The 19,016-nt window shown below is 50.0% G+C and overlaps 1 protein-coding gene across 6 annotated transcripts in view; it reads left to right on the top strand.

The window, feature by feature from the left end:
- Positions 1 to 19,016, top strand: part of MYLK (myosin light chain kinase) — a 279,456-nt gene that overhangs the window by 202,767 nt on the left and 57,673 nt on the right. For 5 of the 6 annotated variants that reach the window (XM_060639759.3, XM_060639758.3, XM_060639756.3 and 2 more), the window contains one exon: positions 9,717 to 9,803. In XM_060639759.3, coding sequence (XP_060495742.2) covers positions 9,717 to 9,803 — 87 coding nt within the window. Of the gene's footprint in view, positions 1 to 9,716; positions 9,804 to 9,843; positions 10,033 to 19,016 lie in introns of those variants that run through there. The other variant, XM_060639762.3, reaches the window with a different exon arrangement.

The following is a 19,016-nucleotide window of genomic DNA, read 5'->3' as shown; positions in this document are numbered from 1 at the left end:
AGCGGGGAGGGGCAGAGAGAGAGGGACACACAGAATCTGAAACAGGCTCCAGGTTCAGGCCGTCAGCACAGAGCCCGACATGGGGCTGGAACCCATGAACCGTGAGATCATGACCTGAGCCAAAGTCGGACGCTTAACCTCCTGAGCCACTCCGCTCCCTCTGAGTGGAGTTTCTGAGTGAGGAAAGGGGGAGGCCAGGCAGTGAGGGGTTGAGATTTATCCTAAAGAAGTGCAGGCTGTGTGTTTGTGACTCTTCTTTCTCTCTTCTTTGTGAAGTTTAGAATTAGAGCCTTAGAAGTAGAACAGACCTTGGGATGGTCTAGGCAACCACCCTCATTTTGAAGAGTAGAAAACCAAGGCCATTGAGAAGGAACATGTCCTACATGAGGTTTCCTGGTCTGTTGAGGGCCAAGCTAGAGCCAGAATGCTGTAGTGGGATTCACAATCCAGAGTGCTTTCTTCTTTTTTGATACTTGCCTGGAACTGTCTGAAAAGGTTGTGTGGGGGAAATAATTTCTTGCTCTTGAAATGCCTGGTTAGTAACTCTTAGTGACACGTGAAAAACTGGTGTCCAAATAAGGCAACTCAAAGACCAACTTTGTTGCTCTTCTGACTCCTGAATATGATCACTTGGGGTATAAAGTCCTGACCTGTTTCCCTGCCATTCCACAAGATGTAGAACCTTTGTCCCCATTCTCGGCTTTATAATCTGATTTCTTGATCATAAACACTGAGATCCGTGATATATTAAGAATGGAAGAAAAGAAAGTCTTGTCTTTTTTTTTTTTTTTTAAGAAAAAGAATGTTGAGGTGGCTCAGTCAGTCAGGCGTCTGACTTTAGCTCAGGTATGATCTCACAGTTGTGGGTTCGAGCCCCACTTCAGGCTCTGTGCTGACGGCTCAGAGCCTGGAGCCTGCTTTGGACTCTGTCTCCCTCTTCTCTCTGCCCCTCCCCTGCTCATGTCTCTGTCTCTCTCTCTATTTCTCTTAAAAGTAAATAAACATTTAAAAAAAGTTTTTTTTTTAACTTTAAAAAAAATAATAAAAGAAAAAAGAGCGCTGAAAAGAAAAGTTAAAAAACATATACACACAATGGCAAAACAGCTTAAATTGTCAATAGCCGGCAGTAAAGCTGAAATGGAAGACTATTGTGTGTGTGTCTCCCTGGAGGAGTTCTGTGAATGTATCTGTCACTGGGGCTCTGGGTCCAAGGAGTGGATTTGATGGGTCAGTTCAGAGCCATGGGCTTGAAACCCATGTTTTGAGGCTCTGGGTAGAGGCTGCTGCCGCCAGGTACTCTGTGGTGTGTGACCTGGGCTGTCACCTGCCCAGGTCACGTTTCCTGCTGCTTTCCCTACAGGTGCTGCAGTTTACAGAAAAAAAAAAAAAAAAGTGTTTCTGGGAACTTGACTCCAAACAGCCCACACTTGAGAAGCATGCTAGACCCAACCAATCTAGAAGGAAGCCCCGCCTGCTAATAGCTGCTTTGGGGATCCCTGGATTCTTTGGGTCCTATTTACAGGGCTAGCTGAAGGCGGGACAGCAATTCATTCTCCTTATCTGCGAAATGTCAGCACCTTTTTGAGAAACAGCAAATGTTTTATTTTGAAAACCAAACTTAGTTTTCAAAATAAAAATTTCTTTTTCCCTATAGAATACATTTGGTTTTTTTTGTTTGTTTGTTTGTTTTTTTAAGGTTTGGGGAATTCATTCAGCAACATATGGGACTTTTTTACCCATAAGTTGGCTTCCTTCTACTAGATTCCCTTGTACTCTCTGGTAATCTTTTTTTTTTTTTTTTTTTTTTTTTTAATGTTTCATTCTTGGGAGAGAGCGAGAAAGAGAATGAGCAGGGAGGGGCAGAGTGAGAGAGGGACACAGAATCCGAAGCAGGCTCCAGGCTCTGAGTTGTCAGGCGCCACAGAGCCCGATGTGGGGCTCGAACTGGGGCTCGAACTCACAAGCTATGAGATCATGACCTGAGCCGAAGGAGGCATAACCGAAGGAGCCACCCAGGATCCCCACTCTCTACTAATCTTGATCACCATTACTTATCTCTAGTTTGGCCTTGGGGCTGCTGACTGAGATCTGGGTCTTAGGAGAAGAGCTAGCAAAGAGGTCAAAGGGAGACCAGCTGAGATAACAGGACTGACTCTCAGTTAATTGGTTTTGTTTTTCAAAGAGAAAAAGGGCAGCCCCTTCACACCCACTCTTTTCCCTGTTGCTAGACTTGGAGATATATTAGTGTCCTGCGAGTGGGTGGCCTTCCTGCCACATGGAGTTTTATTTCTCAGTCATGAGCCACCTCTTCACAAAGAACTGCAGTTTCCCTAACTGCTCCCCTGCCACCTTGCCTCACCGTTTCCCCTCCTGTGCTCCCCTCAGCCCAGCTGCTTTCCTGTCCTCCTTCCATCCCCTGGTGCTCCCGGCTCTCCCCAAGGCAGTGGTACCTAACTGAAAGATCCCAGGGGGTCCGTGGACTCTTTGAAATTATAGGCAGAATTTTGTGTGCTTTTAAATCAGAGCATTTTTCTGAAGAGAGCCCCCATAGTTTTTAATCAAACTTGCCCTAAGAAGGGATTGTTACTGAATTTGCAAGTTCGTTCATCGCGTGGGGTCTCCTGATTTCTCTCTCCATCTGCAGCTGCCTGCTTAACCTCCCGATAGGACTGTGTCCCTCCTTCCCAAGGGGCAGTGAGATTCCTCTCCACTATAGCTCATGCTGACATGAGCTGGCCCTACCCCCTGACAGTCACTAGCTATCAGTCACACAGCCTGTGCCAAATACCATGAAGACCATATCTGTGGCCAATATAATGATATATTTCAGGATCTCATGAAAATGACTTTGGCTCATTGGCCACTCTGTATTAGCCACATTCCTGTTTTTTCCCACTTAGAGTAAAGACAAAGGGAGGTAGCTTTTATAACTGAGCACATCTGGCCATTATCATCATGCTGTGTGTCTTTTCCCTAAGAAAAAGGGTGCTCTCGTGCACTTTCTTGATCTGGTCACACCCCTGTTCCTTCCAAGTGCAGCAGAAGGGCCAGTGTCAACCTTGTACCCCAGAAAGCACCTGAAGCCTGAACTCTTCCAGGGGGACAAAGCTGACCTTCAAGGTTTGCTCTGGCTAGAGGCTCTTGTGCATTTTTAGCTCATACAACAGTTGGGCAGGGTATCTCTCGGTGGGAAAACAGAGGCTCGGCGAGGGTCAGCATCCTCCCCAGGTCATGCAGACAGTACACAGGAGATGCAGACTCTCTGGATGTCTCTGATCCCAAAGCTCTTGCCCTTGGAGCCACCCTGCGCAGGGAGTTAGAATAGGATTTACCCTGACAGGGCTCACACCTGGGTGTGTCAGTTCTACAGCCTACCCTTTCCATGACTTGGTATGGCGTCTCTGTCTAGTGAATAGCATGGCAGTATCCACTGTCCGAGAGATCCAGGGCTGCCTTAGTAACAGCCCTTCCTACCGGGGAGTCCTCTGCTCACCTGGCCTGAGTGACCCATTCCCTCTCACTCCAGGTGAGAGGTAGGGAAACAAAACCCTTTGTAGGCCCAAATCCCAAGACAGGGCAGCTTAGGCCACCCTCCCCCAGCCACCCTGGCCACAGCTACCAGTGAGATCAAGGGCTTCATGGCCATGGAGGGTCGTACATTTGTGTGGTAAGAGGTGATGTTCCAGCGGGCATCCCGTGGTCATTCATCCCACTCTGTGCCAGGCACTGCTCTTGGGGCTGGGTTAAAAGCAGTGAACAAAACAGAAGGTCCTGTTATCGGGAACTTTACATTCTTGTGAGGGGGAAACAGTAACATAGATGAACAGACGTGTAATCTCAGGCAATACCAGGTGCTACGAAGGAAGCAAAGTAGGGTGTGGGGAAGATGTTACTTTTAGAGAAGGTGGCTGTGAGGCCTCTATGAGGAAGTGACATTGGAACAGAGGCCTGAAGGAAGTGTGAAGGAATCTCGAAGTAAGAAGGAAGAGGTACTGGTGAGAGCAAAGCCCGAGCAGAAGCTATACCTGAGGCATTCCCGGGAGTAGGAAGGCCAGGGTGGCTGAGCTGTGAGCCAGGACAGAGTGGTGGGAAACGAGGTGAGGAGTACCAGCAGCCAGATCTGTCTGAGTGTGGTGGGCCAGCTCTAGATATGGTGAAGGGTCACTCAGGTGATCCTGGTGACCAGAGTCACCCAATCCCTGTGTGGATGAGAGGGAGAGCAGGGAGACCTCCTGTGATGGCCCAGGCAGAAGGTGATGTCAGCTTAGGCTCCACAGAAGAGGTAAGAGGTGATGAGATTCATAATCTATTCTCACAGTAGAGCTGATAGGATTTGCTGATGCATTAGAAATGGAGAGAGAGAGGGGCGCTTGGGTGGCTCAGTTAGTTAAGCGTCTGACTTCAGCTCAGGTCATGATCTCAGGGTTGTGGGTTCAGGTCCTGTGTCGGACTCTGTGCTGACAGCTTCAGATTCTGTGTCTCCTTCTCTCTCTGCCCCTCTCTCCCCGACTCATGCTCTGTCACTCTCTCTCTCTCTCTCTCTCTCTCTCTCTCTCTCTCTCAAAAATAAACAAACATTTAAAAAAAGAAGAAGAAGAAGAGATGGAGAGAAGGGGAAGTCAAAGTGACTTAGTTTTCATGGGGGAGCATGGATCAATGGTGGCATCACCTTCTGAGATAGGCATGTAAGGGGCAAGGGCCAATCAAGTGCCTGTGAAGTGTCAGATGTCCGTTAGACGTCCATGTGGGCACGTCACATAGGCAGGCATTTAGATGAATCTGGAGTTGAGTAAGGAGGTCAGGGTTGGAGGCAGGGTATGGGGAGCTGTCCACATAAGAGGCCATTGAATGTTCTGGGACTGAATGAGGTCCCTAAGGTGGATGTGGATGGAGTAGGGAGGAGGAGGAGTAGGGCAGGACAGAGGTCTGGGAAGGAGACCAAGAGGGAATGGCCACAGTGGGACAGGAAGAAATCCAGGAGAGAGGGGTGCCCCAGAAGCCAAATGACAGCCATTTGAATAAGGAAGGAATGATGACATCAGTGTGTCAGATGCTGCCGCTGAGAACAGGATGAGCCTGAGACCATCAGCTTTAGCAATTCAAAGGGGTTTTGTGGCTGTGACAAGGGGGTTTAGTGGAGCGATAGTAAAAAAGCCCAAACTGAGGCATATAGAGACTGAGGGGCCTGCTGAAGTCCATGCAGCTAATAACTAACTGGGTGGGAATTTAAACACAAGCCTTGGCTCCTAACTACCATGCTTAACTGCCCCCATGGCCATCAGGAACCTCTGACTGTGCCTGAGCTGATAGCCATGCACCCTTCTTCCTGCCACATTCACAAGTCTGCTCCCACTTTCACGTTTGTCCGTCATGTCACCACAGGCAGCCAACATGCATTCAATTGAACTGAATAAAACTGCTTCCCCAGTAGGCCAAAGACAGTTGAATATTGGCAAATGATACGGTTCCACGTGAAACAAGTAGACAAAGCACTTAGCATCGTGCCAGGTATGGGCTAAGTAACCCAGTGAATGCCCACTGTTACTTTACATCTCATTTACTCTGTTGGGGTGTTACTCCTGTTTTCCTGGTGAAGGTCAGCTCAAAAAAGTTCAGGGAACTTGCCCAAGGACTCATAGGCCCCAAAGAGTAGAGCCAGCAAGGAGCTCTTTTCCTGACTAGAGCACCGGGTCTTCTGATGGAGCCAGCTTGCTGCTTGCCCTCGGGCAGAGAGAGGCCACCCCCTCTGCCCCCTGGTGGAGCTCCTGGACGCTTGACCCCCTCCCACCCCCAGAAGCCTCCCAAGACCTCACTCCCCCTGCCTTAAGCTTGTAATTCAGGGAACCAACCTCCTGGGGAAGACAGAAGCAAAAATGCTGCCCTGAAGGGTCAGGTCCAGAGCTAGCCCAGGAGTGGATGGGGGTGAGGTATTGTCCATATAAGGACACATTTTCCTCCCTATGTAGAGGCCCCCCACCTCCCTATATTTCCATCTTCCCATCCTTCTTTTGGGGCACAACCCGGCCAGCAATGGACTCCAGCCCTGGGGCCGAGATCTAGAAATGGAGTTCAATTTCATCACAAACTGATTAAAATAGAAAATACAAGCTGCTCTTAGTCTTGTATTACTATTATTTTTATCCCCTGGGCATCCATGTGAACACAGAGCTGGTTCTGATTAAGCACGTGGTCCTTCCAGCCCACCCCTTGCTGCAGCCCTCACAGAGGGCCGGTGGCTACTGGCGCAGGCACAGCCCCCATGGGGCAGGAGGACTGAGGGAAGTGGGGGCTCAGTCCCACCCCTGGGGGGGCTCCAAGTCTGGAGGTGTGCCTGGTTTGAAAGGGAAACTTGAGCCCCTTTCCTCATGGTCAGATGGAAAGATAAAGTACACAGAACTTCTAAAAACAAAGCTCAAAGCACATGACAGGGTAGTGCACTCACACGTCAGTGTAAAAGCCAGCACCCAAAAGCTGAATACAGATGCGGAGGCGGGAAACATGCGGGTGGGGGCTGGTCAGGCAGGGCTTTTGAAAGTGGAGAATTTTAAAGCAGACTGGGAGGGAGCTGAGGAAATGTGGTGAGCAGGAGGAATGAATTAATAGGTACATGACCATTTTTCTCCTTTCCCGAGCACTACTGAATACATTCTCTCCTTTGAGCATCTTAACACTACGGTAGAAGGAATAAGTGTACTTTCCTTTGCACGGGTATGGAAATAGAGACCCAGGGCAGTTGACATGATTTGCTCATGATCCCAAGATTGCTAATGACAAAGCCAAAACTGGTACCCTCCTCCCTGGTCTCTACTCTAATGCCGCTTAGAAGCAAAGGCCCATGCGACCCCACGAGGAGAGAAGGAATCTCCGTCCTTGTTTCCCTTCCTTAGGAACCCAGGAAGACCAGCCTCTCATCCCTGGCTTGCTTATGCCTCGAGTTACACACCAGTTAAAAAAAAACAAAAAACAAAAAAACAAAGCAACCCCGATCCTTCTTCACTTTTCTCCTGCGATGTCCCCAGAACTCACCAGAAGAAAGATGGGCAAAGAGAGTATTCAAGCCAAGAAGCACAGAGCTCTGTACACTCTTGGCTGTCTCTTCTTCTTCTTTAAAAAAGGGGAAAACAAACACACTTTGGAGTGTACCTTCCTGTAAATTGTCATTGGTGCCTATCAGGTCTTGAAGGAAGGGAAGAAAGAAACATAGACTGCTACACCCTGGTTTATGGCACCCTAGTCCCCAGACATCAAGAGATACAACGATAGGTGTTCCTGTCTCTCAGAATAGTCCCTGAGACCCTCCATGTACCGCATGCCCACCTTTAGACACACAGGCACGTACACACATGTGCATACAAATACACACACACACACACACACACGGCCTGTGTCACACACAGACTGGGAGTGACATATGAAAGTCATCTGTGGAGCTTCTGGATAATATGGACACCCAGGCCCTAACCAGACCAATTAAACCAGGATCTACAGGGTGAGACACCTATGTACAGCTGCTTCTAATGGGCAGCCAATGCTGAGAACCACACAAGTTGACAAATATTGAGGATTTTTCTGTAGCTGAGAATGACCATTAGGCCAGGGGAAAATACCCAGTGTGAGGAAGTGAAATCATCCCCTCCCCACAGGACTTTCTGCTTCTCCATCTGTATCCACATGGAACCTGGTGTGTGGGTGGCCACTGAGGAGACAGGACACAGGCAGTGTCAGCGACGGAAGGCACGGACCCCTGACTCACCATGTAGGATTCTGTTTGCTCTTATAGAATGTGGCAGAAGGAGAATAGTGGAGGCAGGGTAGGGCTTCCAGCTTGGTTCCCTCAGCACTGTTCCCTGCCATATACTGCTAGGAAACTCTTCATGAGGCCTACGCTCAACCATTCCTGTAGTTACATGTGTACAGCTTTGGCTGATTTCAGTAGGGAGTTGCCCCCATAGCCCCAGAGGCCTTGTGCCTCGGAGCTGCCGGTGAGCTTAGACGATGCCCACACCGGGCCTCCTGTCCTGAAATACCCAGCTAGAACTGAGAGTGGGCAGGCTTTAGGTTAGGAAGCTTGACTCTTTGTGGGAGGATTTATATGGGCCAATCCACCTTCTGAAGCAGAAATGAGACCCAAATGTCATCTAGAAGGAGCAGTGCATCCAGATGGGAGCATCAGGAGACCGTGTGCTAGGGAAGTGTTCATCCCTAGGCCCTAGTTCTGTGCAACCTGTGTCCACCACACAAAGCCCCAGGAACCAGTCTGGGAGAGGGCATGTGTTAGCAGCTAGGACTGCCCCATCCAGGAGGCAAGACAGCAAGATGGCCCTTCCTCCCTAGCCAAGCCACAGGAATGTGGTTCAAGCTTCAGCTGGAAAGTCCCACCCCCTCCTTCCTCCCTTTGAGTTTCCTGTCTTCAGGAGCCGGAAAATGAATGGCAGGAAGGGACTCTGACAGGGAGGCTCCCTCTCAGCACATCCCTGAGGAGAATTCCTTGTGGGGAAAATGCTGGAACACAGTGATAGCTGTTTAACCAGCAACTTCTTATCCGAGTTCCTGGGTGGTTTCCCCAAAGCTTCCTGAAGTCTAGTCTCCTTGGGGCCCAGTAAGGCCCTTTCTGACCACCCAGCCCAGTGTGATGTTACTCTTCTGCCCCAACAAGGGAGAGAGTGTGGTGATGTCCACACTCGACGTTAAAATGGAATAGGGGGGGCGCCTGGGTGGCGCAGTCGGTTGAGCGTCCGACTTCAGCCAGGTCACGATCTCACAGTCCGTGGGTTCGAGCCCCGCGTCAGGCTCTGGGCTGATGGCTCGGAGCCTGGAGCCTGTTTCCGATTCTGTGTCTCCCTCTCTCTCTGCCCCTCCCCCGTTCATGCTCTGTCTCTCTCTGTCCCAAAAATAAATTAAAAAATAAAATAAAATAAAATAAAATGGAATAGGGAACGTGGAAGAGAGGACCAAGGCATTGTGCACTCATCCACCTGCCATTTCAGGTCCACCCAGAAGGCTCGGTTTCATTGGACCCACTTTGAGGAGGAGTGCACAGCCTCCCATAATGGGTCCAAGGCTCAGTCCAGAGGGGGTGAGGCATGCCGGCTGCCTGCTCAGAGGCCTTCATCTGGTCTTAAAGTCTGTCAGTGACCAACTGTAGAAAGAAGTCTGGGAAATCAGAAGGTGCAGGCCCCTTCCAGACCATGAGCTGAGGCATGGACCCTGTCCCCTCTTTCTTCTGTCGGAGAGACCTCTCCATACAGAGCAGGCTTTTGGAAATACAGAGCAGTTAGCGCTAGCGAGTAAAGACCCAGTGAAGGGAAAAGATGGGAGAGAAGTGAGCACAGGGGTGCCGCCGCTCCTCCGACCCTGCCAGCGATGTGATTCCTGGCAGCCCGTGCCTACCATGCAGGGGAATGCATAATAGCTCCCAGCATAGCCTGTCCATCCATCTTGCCTGGGTGACTGCTCTCTCCACCTGATTTATAAGGCGCAGTGGAGTGCGCGCACGCTCCTTCTTTGGTGCTCCGGTGGAGGAAGGTGCCCGAGGCAGGCGCCGTCTGCTCGGCAGGCACGGAGGGCCCCCAGAGTGGAAAGAGGAGACGGGGCGGGGGGGGGGGGGGGGGAGTGCTGTAATTTTGGTTGGGGTGGGATTTTTATTAAGACACCTCCTCTGTTCATTTCCTTGGGCAGCAGCCAACTAATGTCCGTCATTACCTGTTCTGTTCCAGATGCTCCTGCCAGGGAGAATGCCAAGGCCCCGGAGATGAAAGCCCGGAGGCCCAAGAGCTCTCTTCCCCCAGTGCTAGGAACAGAGAGTAAGTACTTGCTCAGCTTTCCTAGGCAACCCCAGGACTGAGCCCCAGCTTCCTTGCCTGCACCCCAGCGAACCCCGTGAAGCCTTGGTGACTGGGCCAGTGGCCGTTTGGCACTGCCCACCTCTCCCAGCCTCTGCACAGCCTTAGTGGTGCATACCCACGTCCACTCGCCACCTCACTCAGGCCCTCTGTGCTTCTCACCAAGACTCCTCCTCCTGATCTCTCCCAGGTGAGTCCTGCTGGGCAGAAGCTTTCCAAACCGTGGCTCTGCTCTCATCACTCCTGGTTGCGGTGCCCGGTGGTCCCCAGAGCCTACCAGTCCCATTCAAGTGGGCCTCACAGACATTGCACTTGTGCACACTTGTCCTGACGTGTGGTCTGGCCTTTCTTTCCGAGTCTGCCCCAACTCCTGTATCCTTACTTTATGCTCAGGCCAGGCCGAGTTCCTCCACGTGCGATGGAAGTGCCCGTGCCGCTTCCATCATGCCTCTGCTCTGGGAGCACCTCTCTCCGTGAGACACCTCTTTCATGGGACAGACTCGCACTGAAAAGCCACGTCATCCCTGAGTTTGTCCTTGCCCCAGCTGCAAGTAACCCTTCCTTCCTGTGTGCTCCTGGAGCACTCAGCACCTCCCTGCTGCCACTGTCTTCTGCCCAGTGTCTGGTGATGTGTCTGTGGCTCACCCCTCCTCCACTGTGAGTCCCCTGAGGGCTGCCCCTGGGGCTTCCGGGATGCCGGGCCTTGCTCATAGAGGGACCCGGACTTGCTCGTAGAGGGAGGTGCAAGAGTTGCAGCTGTGGTATAAATAACTGTGCAGGGAAGGACTTGTGTGACTCTACAAAGTGTCTCCCTCTCCCTGGTCTCACCTTCCCCCAGGGCCCACTGATGTATCAGGCACAACACCCCACAAAAATATCTCAATATCTTATAGAATTAGAAAAAAATAAACTTTTGGGTCAAAGAAAATGTTTTAATTCACAATATTAATATATTCATCTTTATACCAGTGCAGTTGTAAAATATAAGTTATGTGTGCATATACATATATATTTTAAAATTTTTATTTGTGTATTTTTAAGTTTATTTATTTTGAGAGAGAGAGAGAGGAGGAGGAGGAGGAGGGGCAAAGAGAGAGGGATAGAGAATCCTAAGCAGGCTCTGCACTGACAGCACGGAGCCCAGTGCAGGGCTTAAACTCGCAAACCGTGAGATCATGACCTGAGCCGAAATCCAGTCGGCGCTTAACTGACTGAGCCACCCGGGTGCCCCTTATTCTCCTCTTTTCAAAGCTGCATATTTACCCTCCTAATGATGAGCTTGGGTTCCTTGTGCATACTCCAGCCAGCTTCCAGGGGGATGCTCAGCCTTCAGTATGTTGGGGCAGCCAAATTGGAATTATAATGTCTAGTGGATATTTAACCAAAGTGGGGAGCTCAGAGTATCAGGAGTAGACCTTTAATAAGTTGCTGGAAATGCGTATATAACTGTAAGAAAAACCCAGTAAAAATGGGTTGGTGATTTTATTTTCCAAGACGATCACTTGGACCCATGCTCTGTTAGTTACGGCAAAATGGGAGCTTTGAAGAGCACCAGGTGGTTGTGACTTAGGGACCGATGCAGTCATTTGCCTCTCCTGAGGGCAGAGGCAGGAGTGCATGGACTTTGAGCCGGGCCATCAGCAGCCTGCTGCCCTCAGCTCTGGCACATCCATTACAGGCAGATCCTGGGGGCAGTGAGGTGGGGTCCAGGGGAAGGTTGTGAAGGAGAAAACAAGCTGGGGACAGTGAGCAGCCCCGGGAGCTGGGCCTTTGTGCTGGGGGAGAGAGGGCTGTGGGACACACCGAACAAGTTGTCATCATCTGACTTGGGGTGGTGGCTCTCAACCCCTGCTGCATATTAGACACACCTGTGGAGCTTTTAAAACCTCTGCTGCTGGGGCAACCCAGCCTAGTTAGATCAGAATCTCCAGAGGTAGGATCCAGGCTTCAGTACTTGTTCAAGCCTCTAAGCTGTTCCAGGGTGTGGTAGGTCAGCCTGGAAGCCTAGAAGCACCCTGTGCCCACACTGTTGGTCTTCAGGAACAGAGGGGGCCTCCCTTACTGCCTCTGTTCAGTGTGGCACTGCCTTAGGAGCCCTCATGCCCAGGTCCTCAGAGTATCTCTGGCACCAGCCCACAATCTCTACTCTTTAAGGAAGGAGCAAGATGCTGGAAGCAGAGCTGGAAGCCAAGGTTCTTACCCCTACACAGTGAGTGGGGAGTGGGGCTCAGTCAGTGGCACTGCTTAGGGAGAGGGGCGGGCTGGCAGAAAGTGCTGGTCTCCCTTTCCATAGCAAACAAATACATCCATATCTAGATTAAGTCCAGAGGACGCTATTTGTCTGTGGAAGGGGAATTTTACTCTAGTCTTTGTCTTGCAGTTACAGACAGATGTCTTACCCCCCAAGGGGATGGAAATGTGTGTCTCCGTGTACAGTAATGACCACTTTGAATGGCCCATCCACCCAACCTCTCGTCACCCCAACACATCACCCGCTGGGCACTGAGGACATTAGCCGGGTGGTTCTGGTGGCCCCTCCACCTGCTTGCATACCTGTGTTCGTGTCCTTCAGAAACCTGTAGAGTTCTCTGGGTGCCTCCTGAACACCATGGGGCTTCCTTCCCAGAGGCTCCTAAGAAGATAGCTGCTCAGAGATAGGAAATGAAGGAGGTGTCTTTTAGGGCTGTACCCCCAATCCTTTTCTCACTTGTTGGGCTAATTTGTATTATTTATTAATTACATAAATTAAATATGCATGCATTCTTCTTTAAAACATTCTAAACAGTATAGAAATACACCAGGTGCAACATGAAAGCCCTCTTTCATCTACCCCCAGTTCCACTCACCTCCTCAAATATAGTCACAATTATTCTTTCTCTATGCACTTACATATACTTATGTAAATACAGCATGTAACCTGGACACCTCTGCAACTTGCCTTTTTCTCTTAGCATGGCCATCCCTGGTCCCAGACATCTCTGATCCCATGAGAAAGCCCAATTGATTCTCTTGTCTCTGAGCTGTCTGGCTATAACATGTGTTCATTTTTTTCAAGGGCTGGGAAGTACCTAATCTAACCAGGAAGTCCATTTCTCCTGCCAGTAATCGAGGGAAGGCCAAGTGGTTTTCTTGCCAAACAGATCATAGCCAGATCCCTCCCTGGATGACCTCTTCCCACCCCCAGCTGTGTTGTTCAGTCCTGTGTGTGAGTTGTCAGGTATAAGAGTAGAGGGCACATGTCCACACAATGGCCTGAGGGCCCTTGGGAGTGCTGCTGGGGACCATGAGGGAAAAGCCAGTTCCATCTGCCAAGCCAGGTAGCAGGGTGAGAGAAAACAGACAGAAGTACAAGCTAACCTGCTGACACTAACTCCCAAGTACAGGAATGAGGAGTGGTCGTTTGGGGTGACTTGGGACCAAGGAAACTCTGGGCCAGGTTATGAAGGAGAAAGGAGTGTGGTTTGAAGCGAAATGATGACATTGCTGGAGCACTGGAGGGAGGATCCCACTGGAAGGGATGCTGTGAGGCCCCCCACTCAGGTGCTCACTTAGTGTCTACTGAGCCCCCATGCAGCAGGCATCCTCTAAGGCGCTTAGTCACAGATCACTTCAGGCAGGTCTCATTCAACTGAGCTACAAGTAGTTCTCATCTTACAGATGGGCAAAACTGAGCCTCAGAGAGCTAGATCGTCCTGCCCAGGGTCTGACAGCTGGTAAGATCTGGAACTGTGAGGACAACCCTGATCCATGTTCCTGCTGCAGCACTGTGCCTTGCCGGTCTCAGAGCTGTACTTCGTGCAGTCCACACAAGCCTGGGCAAGTGCTGCCCCCAGGCCACGGCAGGGCAGGAGTCTGCTGCCCTGAGAGCTGGGGGGACAAGGAGAGTGACAGCTGGGTCCTGAGACCTGTCACGGTGTTTGCTGTATGCCTCTCAAGAGGCATTTTTTTATAACTTTATTTTGATATAATTTCAAATTTATAGAAAAGTTGCAAGAATAGTATAAGGAACTCTTGTATGTACCCATTACTGAGATCCACCAATTATTTACATTTTTTCCCAGTGTCCTCGCATTCTCTATGTATGAATTCATATAGATATATTCACCGTTTATCAGATATTCATACATATGTATGCACACTATGTATATATTCATATATATTCACCATGCATCATGTAGGTATATAGATACCATTTATGAATAAATTAGAGACATCATGCCCTTGACCTCTAAATATGTCATTGTGTATCTCCTAAGAACATAACCACAATGCAGTTACTAAAATCAGGACAGTTAACATTGAACCAATACTACTATTTAATGCAGGGTCTGCATTCAGTTTTTGTCAATTGTCCTGATATCCTTTAATGGTCCTTTCCCCCCCTCGATGGGAATTTACTGTCAGCACTCTTGGAACACTTCGTCCACTCCTCCAGTTCAGAATGGTCATCCCCTACCTTTGGAGAAAGAGCAAGAAAGAAGTGCAGAGGCCCAGGGTGAAGCACCCAAGACTCCGCCTGATTTGAGTAGGCACGGGGAGGCAGCGGCACCTTGTTGGATGTCCAGATGCGCATTTCTTGCGCCTGGCTCTGGGGCAGTGCTCCAGCACAAGACATAGCCAGAAAGCACTAGGCTGGAAAGCAAGGGACAAAAGTCTTGGTTCTGCCTCTCATTGAACATATGGCCTTGGTCAAAGCCGTTCGTCTCCAGACCTGTCAGATGGGGACTCCAACTGAGCCCAGAATTTTTCCATCTCTGATAGCAGTTCGCTCAATGGAATGCTTTTGTGTGTGTGTGTGTGTGTGTGTGTGTGTGTGTGTGTGTGTGTGTGTCTGACATTGTTCAGGTGAGGTCAGCTAACTCCCCCTTATATCATCCAATATGTGATGGGTTGACACTACAGCAAGTGTGGCTTGGGTTGCACAGCAGCAGAAACATCCTTATAAGAAGGAGGCTTTAACCAGAAGGTCCAGTTCTAGGGGATTCCAGCTGGAGGGTATCTGAATGGAATTTTTTGTGAGGGAGGCATTGATGGGGTTTAAGAAATGGTTTTAGAAAATACAGATGAAGGGGCACCTGGGTGGCTCTGGGTCATGATCTCCTAGTTCGTGAGTTGGAGCCCCACATCGGGCTCTGTGCTGACAATGTGGAGCCTGCTTGAGATTTTCTATTTCCCACTGTCTCTCTGTCTCTCTTTCAAAAATAAATAAATAAACTTAAAACAAAATACAGATGAGGCGATGCCAGGGATTCCTCTTTGTCAGTCTGTAGAGCCGATGTTGTTTTGAAAACGGGTAAATGAGCAGAAGTCACTTTTATAACTTGAGGACAGGAACCAGGGCCTGTTTGTCTGAGAAATGTCAGTGTCCAGCCCATAATGAGCATGTGATTTTTCACATTGATTCATGAGTTCCCATGCTTTAAGGGTCCCTGCCTCTACTGCACTTGTGGGATTTGGGGACGATGCAGACAGAACACCCCTGTGTATTCCTTGCCTGGCGTTGGCCTGACATTGGTCACTTTGGCTTCAGTCACCACGATGGACCATTCCAGATTTTGCTTTTAGATGTCTTTGCCTTGGCCCTCCATATGGGTGTCTCTCTGAAACCAAAAGTCATATCATCTTGAAAGCATCTTTGGATGTCAAAAGTAGCATCCAGTTTTCCTGGAAGATTCCCTCAGGATCATATCTTTCTTTTAAATATTCTCTTGGAGGGGCGCCTGGGTGGCTCGGTCGGTTAAGCATCCGACTTCGGCTCAGGTCATGATCTCAAGGTCCGTGAGTTCGAGCCCCGCGTCGGTCTCTGTGCTGACAGCTCAGAGCCTGGAGCCTGTTTCAGATTCTGTGTCTCCCTCTCTCTCTGCTCCTCCCCTGTTCATGCTCTGTCTCTCTCTGTCTCAAAAATAAATAAACGTTAAAAATAAATAAATAAATAAATAAATAAATATTCTCTTGGAGTCATGGGGGATGTTAAGTCACCGTAGTATTCAAAGAGCTGGAAGGAATTGCTGGACAGGTGGAGGTTTGGCATCAATACTTGCTTGACACTGGAAGATGTGGGACCCTGAAAGAGAAGCTGGGGTACTTCCATGAATTCCACGAATTTGAAAGCTGGTGCCAACTACTAGTTACTCTCAACCAAAATATTGTCCATGAGGAGTGATAGTACCCATTATCACCCCCCACCCTGCTGTGCATGTGACCCTGTGACCTCCATCCCTGAACTGCTGCTTCCAGCTCCTTCCCCAGCTCTTCCGTTGTCTCCCATGATCCTGTTAAGTGGGAGGACGGGTCCTCCCCAGAGAGGACATTGGCACTGCCATCCTGGCCATGCCAGGCTGCCTCTTTCACAACCATCCCCACATTCTGTATCCTAGGGGCTTGGGGATAAGCGTTCGCAGTAACAAGGAGAGCAGTGTTCCTCTGGAATCTTCTCGTGTGACAGCCTTTGATAGGAGGAGATGAGTTCACGAAATTTGCCCAGAGATGTTAATTCTGGGAATATGACCAATATTTCTCCATAGGTCTGTCTATTAGACATACTGGAAGGGCCTGGTGTGTGCAAGGGGCAGGGAAGTGTTGGGGGCTTGTCAAGTCACCCAGAGCCCTGAGTCTACCTGAGTGCAGGGCGGTGGGATTCGACCTTTCATCCTCAAGTCCGCACAGCCGCCCTCCCTTCTCTGACACAGCCCTGTGCGTGAATGCTTCCTCCACACTTCACCCAGCCTGAGTCACCTTCAGGAGCCTTTGGTAGAAAGTTAATGCTGATTTTGGGAATTGTGAAGGGTTTGATGTCTATTTTTAGTTAACTACCTAAAAAGGGAAATGTCCCCAGAGAAGCAGACATCCAGGGACCTCCCTGTACCCGAGGCTGTTCATGCTACCTCCCTAATTCTCCTTGGCTTTCCATTATCTCAGACCCTTTTGACGCTAAGAGGCCTACCTTTAGTCTCGGCAAATATCTCCCAAAAGCTTGCTCAGGTCTTCTGCCCTGCTGATTCATGGGAGAGGCACTCCTGTGCTTTCAGACTGAGCAGTCTGGAAACTCCTGTGCCTACTGACCTCCTCCCCTCTAGCTCCCTCCCCCCACCACCACTCAGGGCAGCAGGAAGGTTCAGCAGGAGTAGGTCAGGACTTGGGCAGGCCTGGTGCAGAAGCAAAATGCTGGGTTGCGCAGACAGCCGGGAGGCTGGCCTCCCCATCGCTGCCCCAGGTTCCCCCAGCAGGCATCCAAGTTCAGTGCTTTGTTCATGATGTTTTCACTGGGCTGCTGCACCTCTTCCAGCCTGTCTCCTCTTTAGAGTGGAAGACGCAGCGCCCAACGGCTTTGATCTAGTTGGTGACAGAGCAAAGAGGATCTGCTTTTAATGGGAAGTTGCAGAGGGATTCAAGCCCCAGGGCTTTATCTCTCAGCATCAGAGCCCCAGGGGTGGAGTGGGGAGGTGGACTGTTCTTAGAAACTCCCAGGTTAACAGAGATCCTCAGGGGATCCACTCATTCCTTTAATAGCTTTTCAAGCATATGTCAAGTACCACACTAGGCACTGGCAGTACAACAGGTGAAAAAAATGGGCCCCTGTTCCTGTCTCCAGGGAGTGTACTGTGAGGTATGCATGTTGGACAGGTGTTTCTGCATTGTAATGCGTTGTGAGGAGTGCTAAGAAAGAACCACCTCCAAGCAGCATGGAACCCAGGCTGACAGTAGTGATGGATGAGGTGAGGCCTACTGGAAGAAGGTACCTGAATCGGCAAAGAGCCAGCGGCAATGGCCGGTACTGCAGAAATGGAAAGGCATTCAGTGTGGGGGATAGAGCAGCCCTCCTGAAGGGTGACGCAGGGCCCAACAGCATCAGCATGCCCTGGACAGCCAGGAACTATGTTTCTAGCGAATTTCCCAGGTGTTCATAATGCACACTCCATTCTGCAAAAAGCTGACATTGAGCGCCAAGGGCCTGGGTGACGGTATTCCCTAAGAGGGAAGAGTAAGAAAGAAGATGGGACAAAAGCTGGGGACACATCTCAGATGCCCTTGTAAGATGAGTTGGACTTTATGTTAAGTGGCAGTGGGTGGCCATTGGAGACATTTAAACAGTGGAGTGATGGCCTTGGAATGATGGCCGTATTGGGACAGGGACAGGGCTGAAGCGGTAGTAGTTTGGACTAGAATGGTGACAGTGGGGATGTGGAAGGTGGCAGACCGAGGAGGTATGGAGTGAATGGAATTGACCGATGCTAGTGACTGGGGATGGTAGGGAGGGGGTCTTGGGAGAAACAGGGGCAAACGGCAGGTTTGAGGAAAAGATCCTGGATTTACTTTTAGACATGCTGGGCTTGCAGTATGTGCCAGGAGAAGGGACGGTCAGGTAGTGGGATGTATAGATGGGCTGAGAAAGAGGTCTGGGCCCCAGGTAGAACAAAGCTGGCAGAGAGAGGGATAAGAAGAGAAACTGTAGAGACTCCTGGGTAGCTCAGTCAGTTAAGCATCTGACTTCATCTCAGGTCATAATTTCACAGTTCATGGTTTCAAGCCCAACATCGAGCTCTCTGCTGTCTCTGCTGCCAACGGGGAGCCTGCTAGGGATCCTCTGTCCCCTACTGTCTCTGCTTCTCCCCTGCTTGCTCTGTCTCTCTGTGTCTCTCTCAAAATAAATAAATAAACTTTAAAAAGGAAGAAGAAGAAGAGGAACTCTAAGCAGTGAACAAAGTACCCTGACAGCAGTGCTATGCCAGGAGGGGGGTGCGTCCTGGGGCCGACTGTCTGGGGGAGGGGACTGAGCTCCTCCCCTGAGAGACAGACCAAGTGGCAGGCTGCGGGAGGATGTTTTGCCCTCCTAGCCTGACAGTGTGGTTGGTAGCTGCCATGGGATTCGCAAATATAGTTGGGTTTTATTTTCCTTCTAGAATATTCCTCTTTGACAATGGGTGGTGCAAAAGTTTAAGGTGTTGGAGAGGGAATGAGAGACAAAGGGCTGACATTAGTATAAGACAACAAGGTGGTAAGATGGATGAATCCAGAGAAGAGGAAACTAGTTAGTAACCCAAGGAGAGCTGAGAGTTTGAGCATCTGGACCAGCAAGAGGGTTACCTGAGGACTTGAACTGGGAGAAGGAACTCCAGGAGCAGCATGAGAGATATCATGTAGGTACAGAGCTCAGCTGATACAGGGTGGCATACT

This window comes from Panthera onca, chromosome C2 (assembly GCF_046562875.1).
Source record: "Panthera onca isolate mPanOnc1 chromosome C2, mPanOnc1 haplotype 2, whole genome shotgun sequence".
Taxonomy (NCBI): domain Eukaryota; kingdom Metazoa; phylum Chordata; class Mammalia; order Carnivora; family Felidae; genus Panthera; species Panthera onca.
The sequence above is the reverse complement of the archived record's forward strand: the minus strand, read 5'-3'. Positions and strand labels throughout refer to the sequence as shown.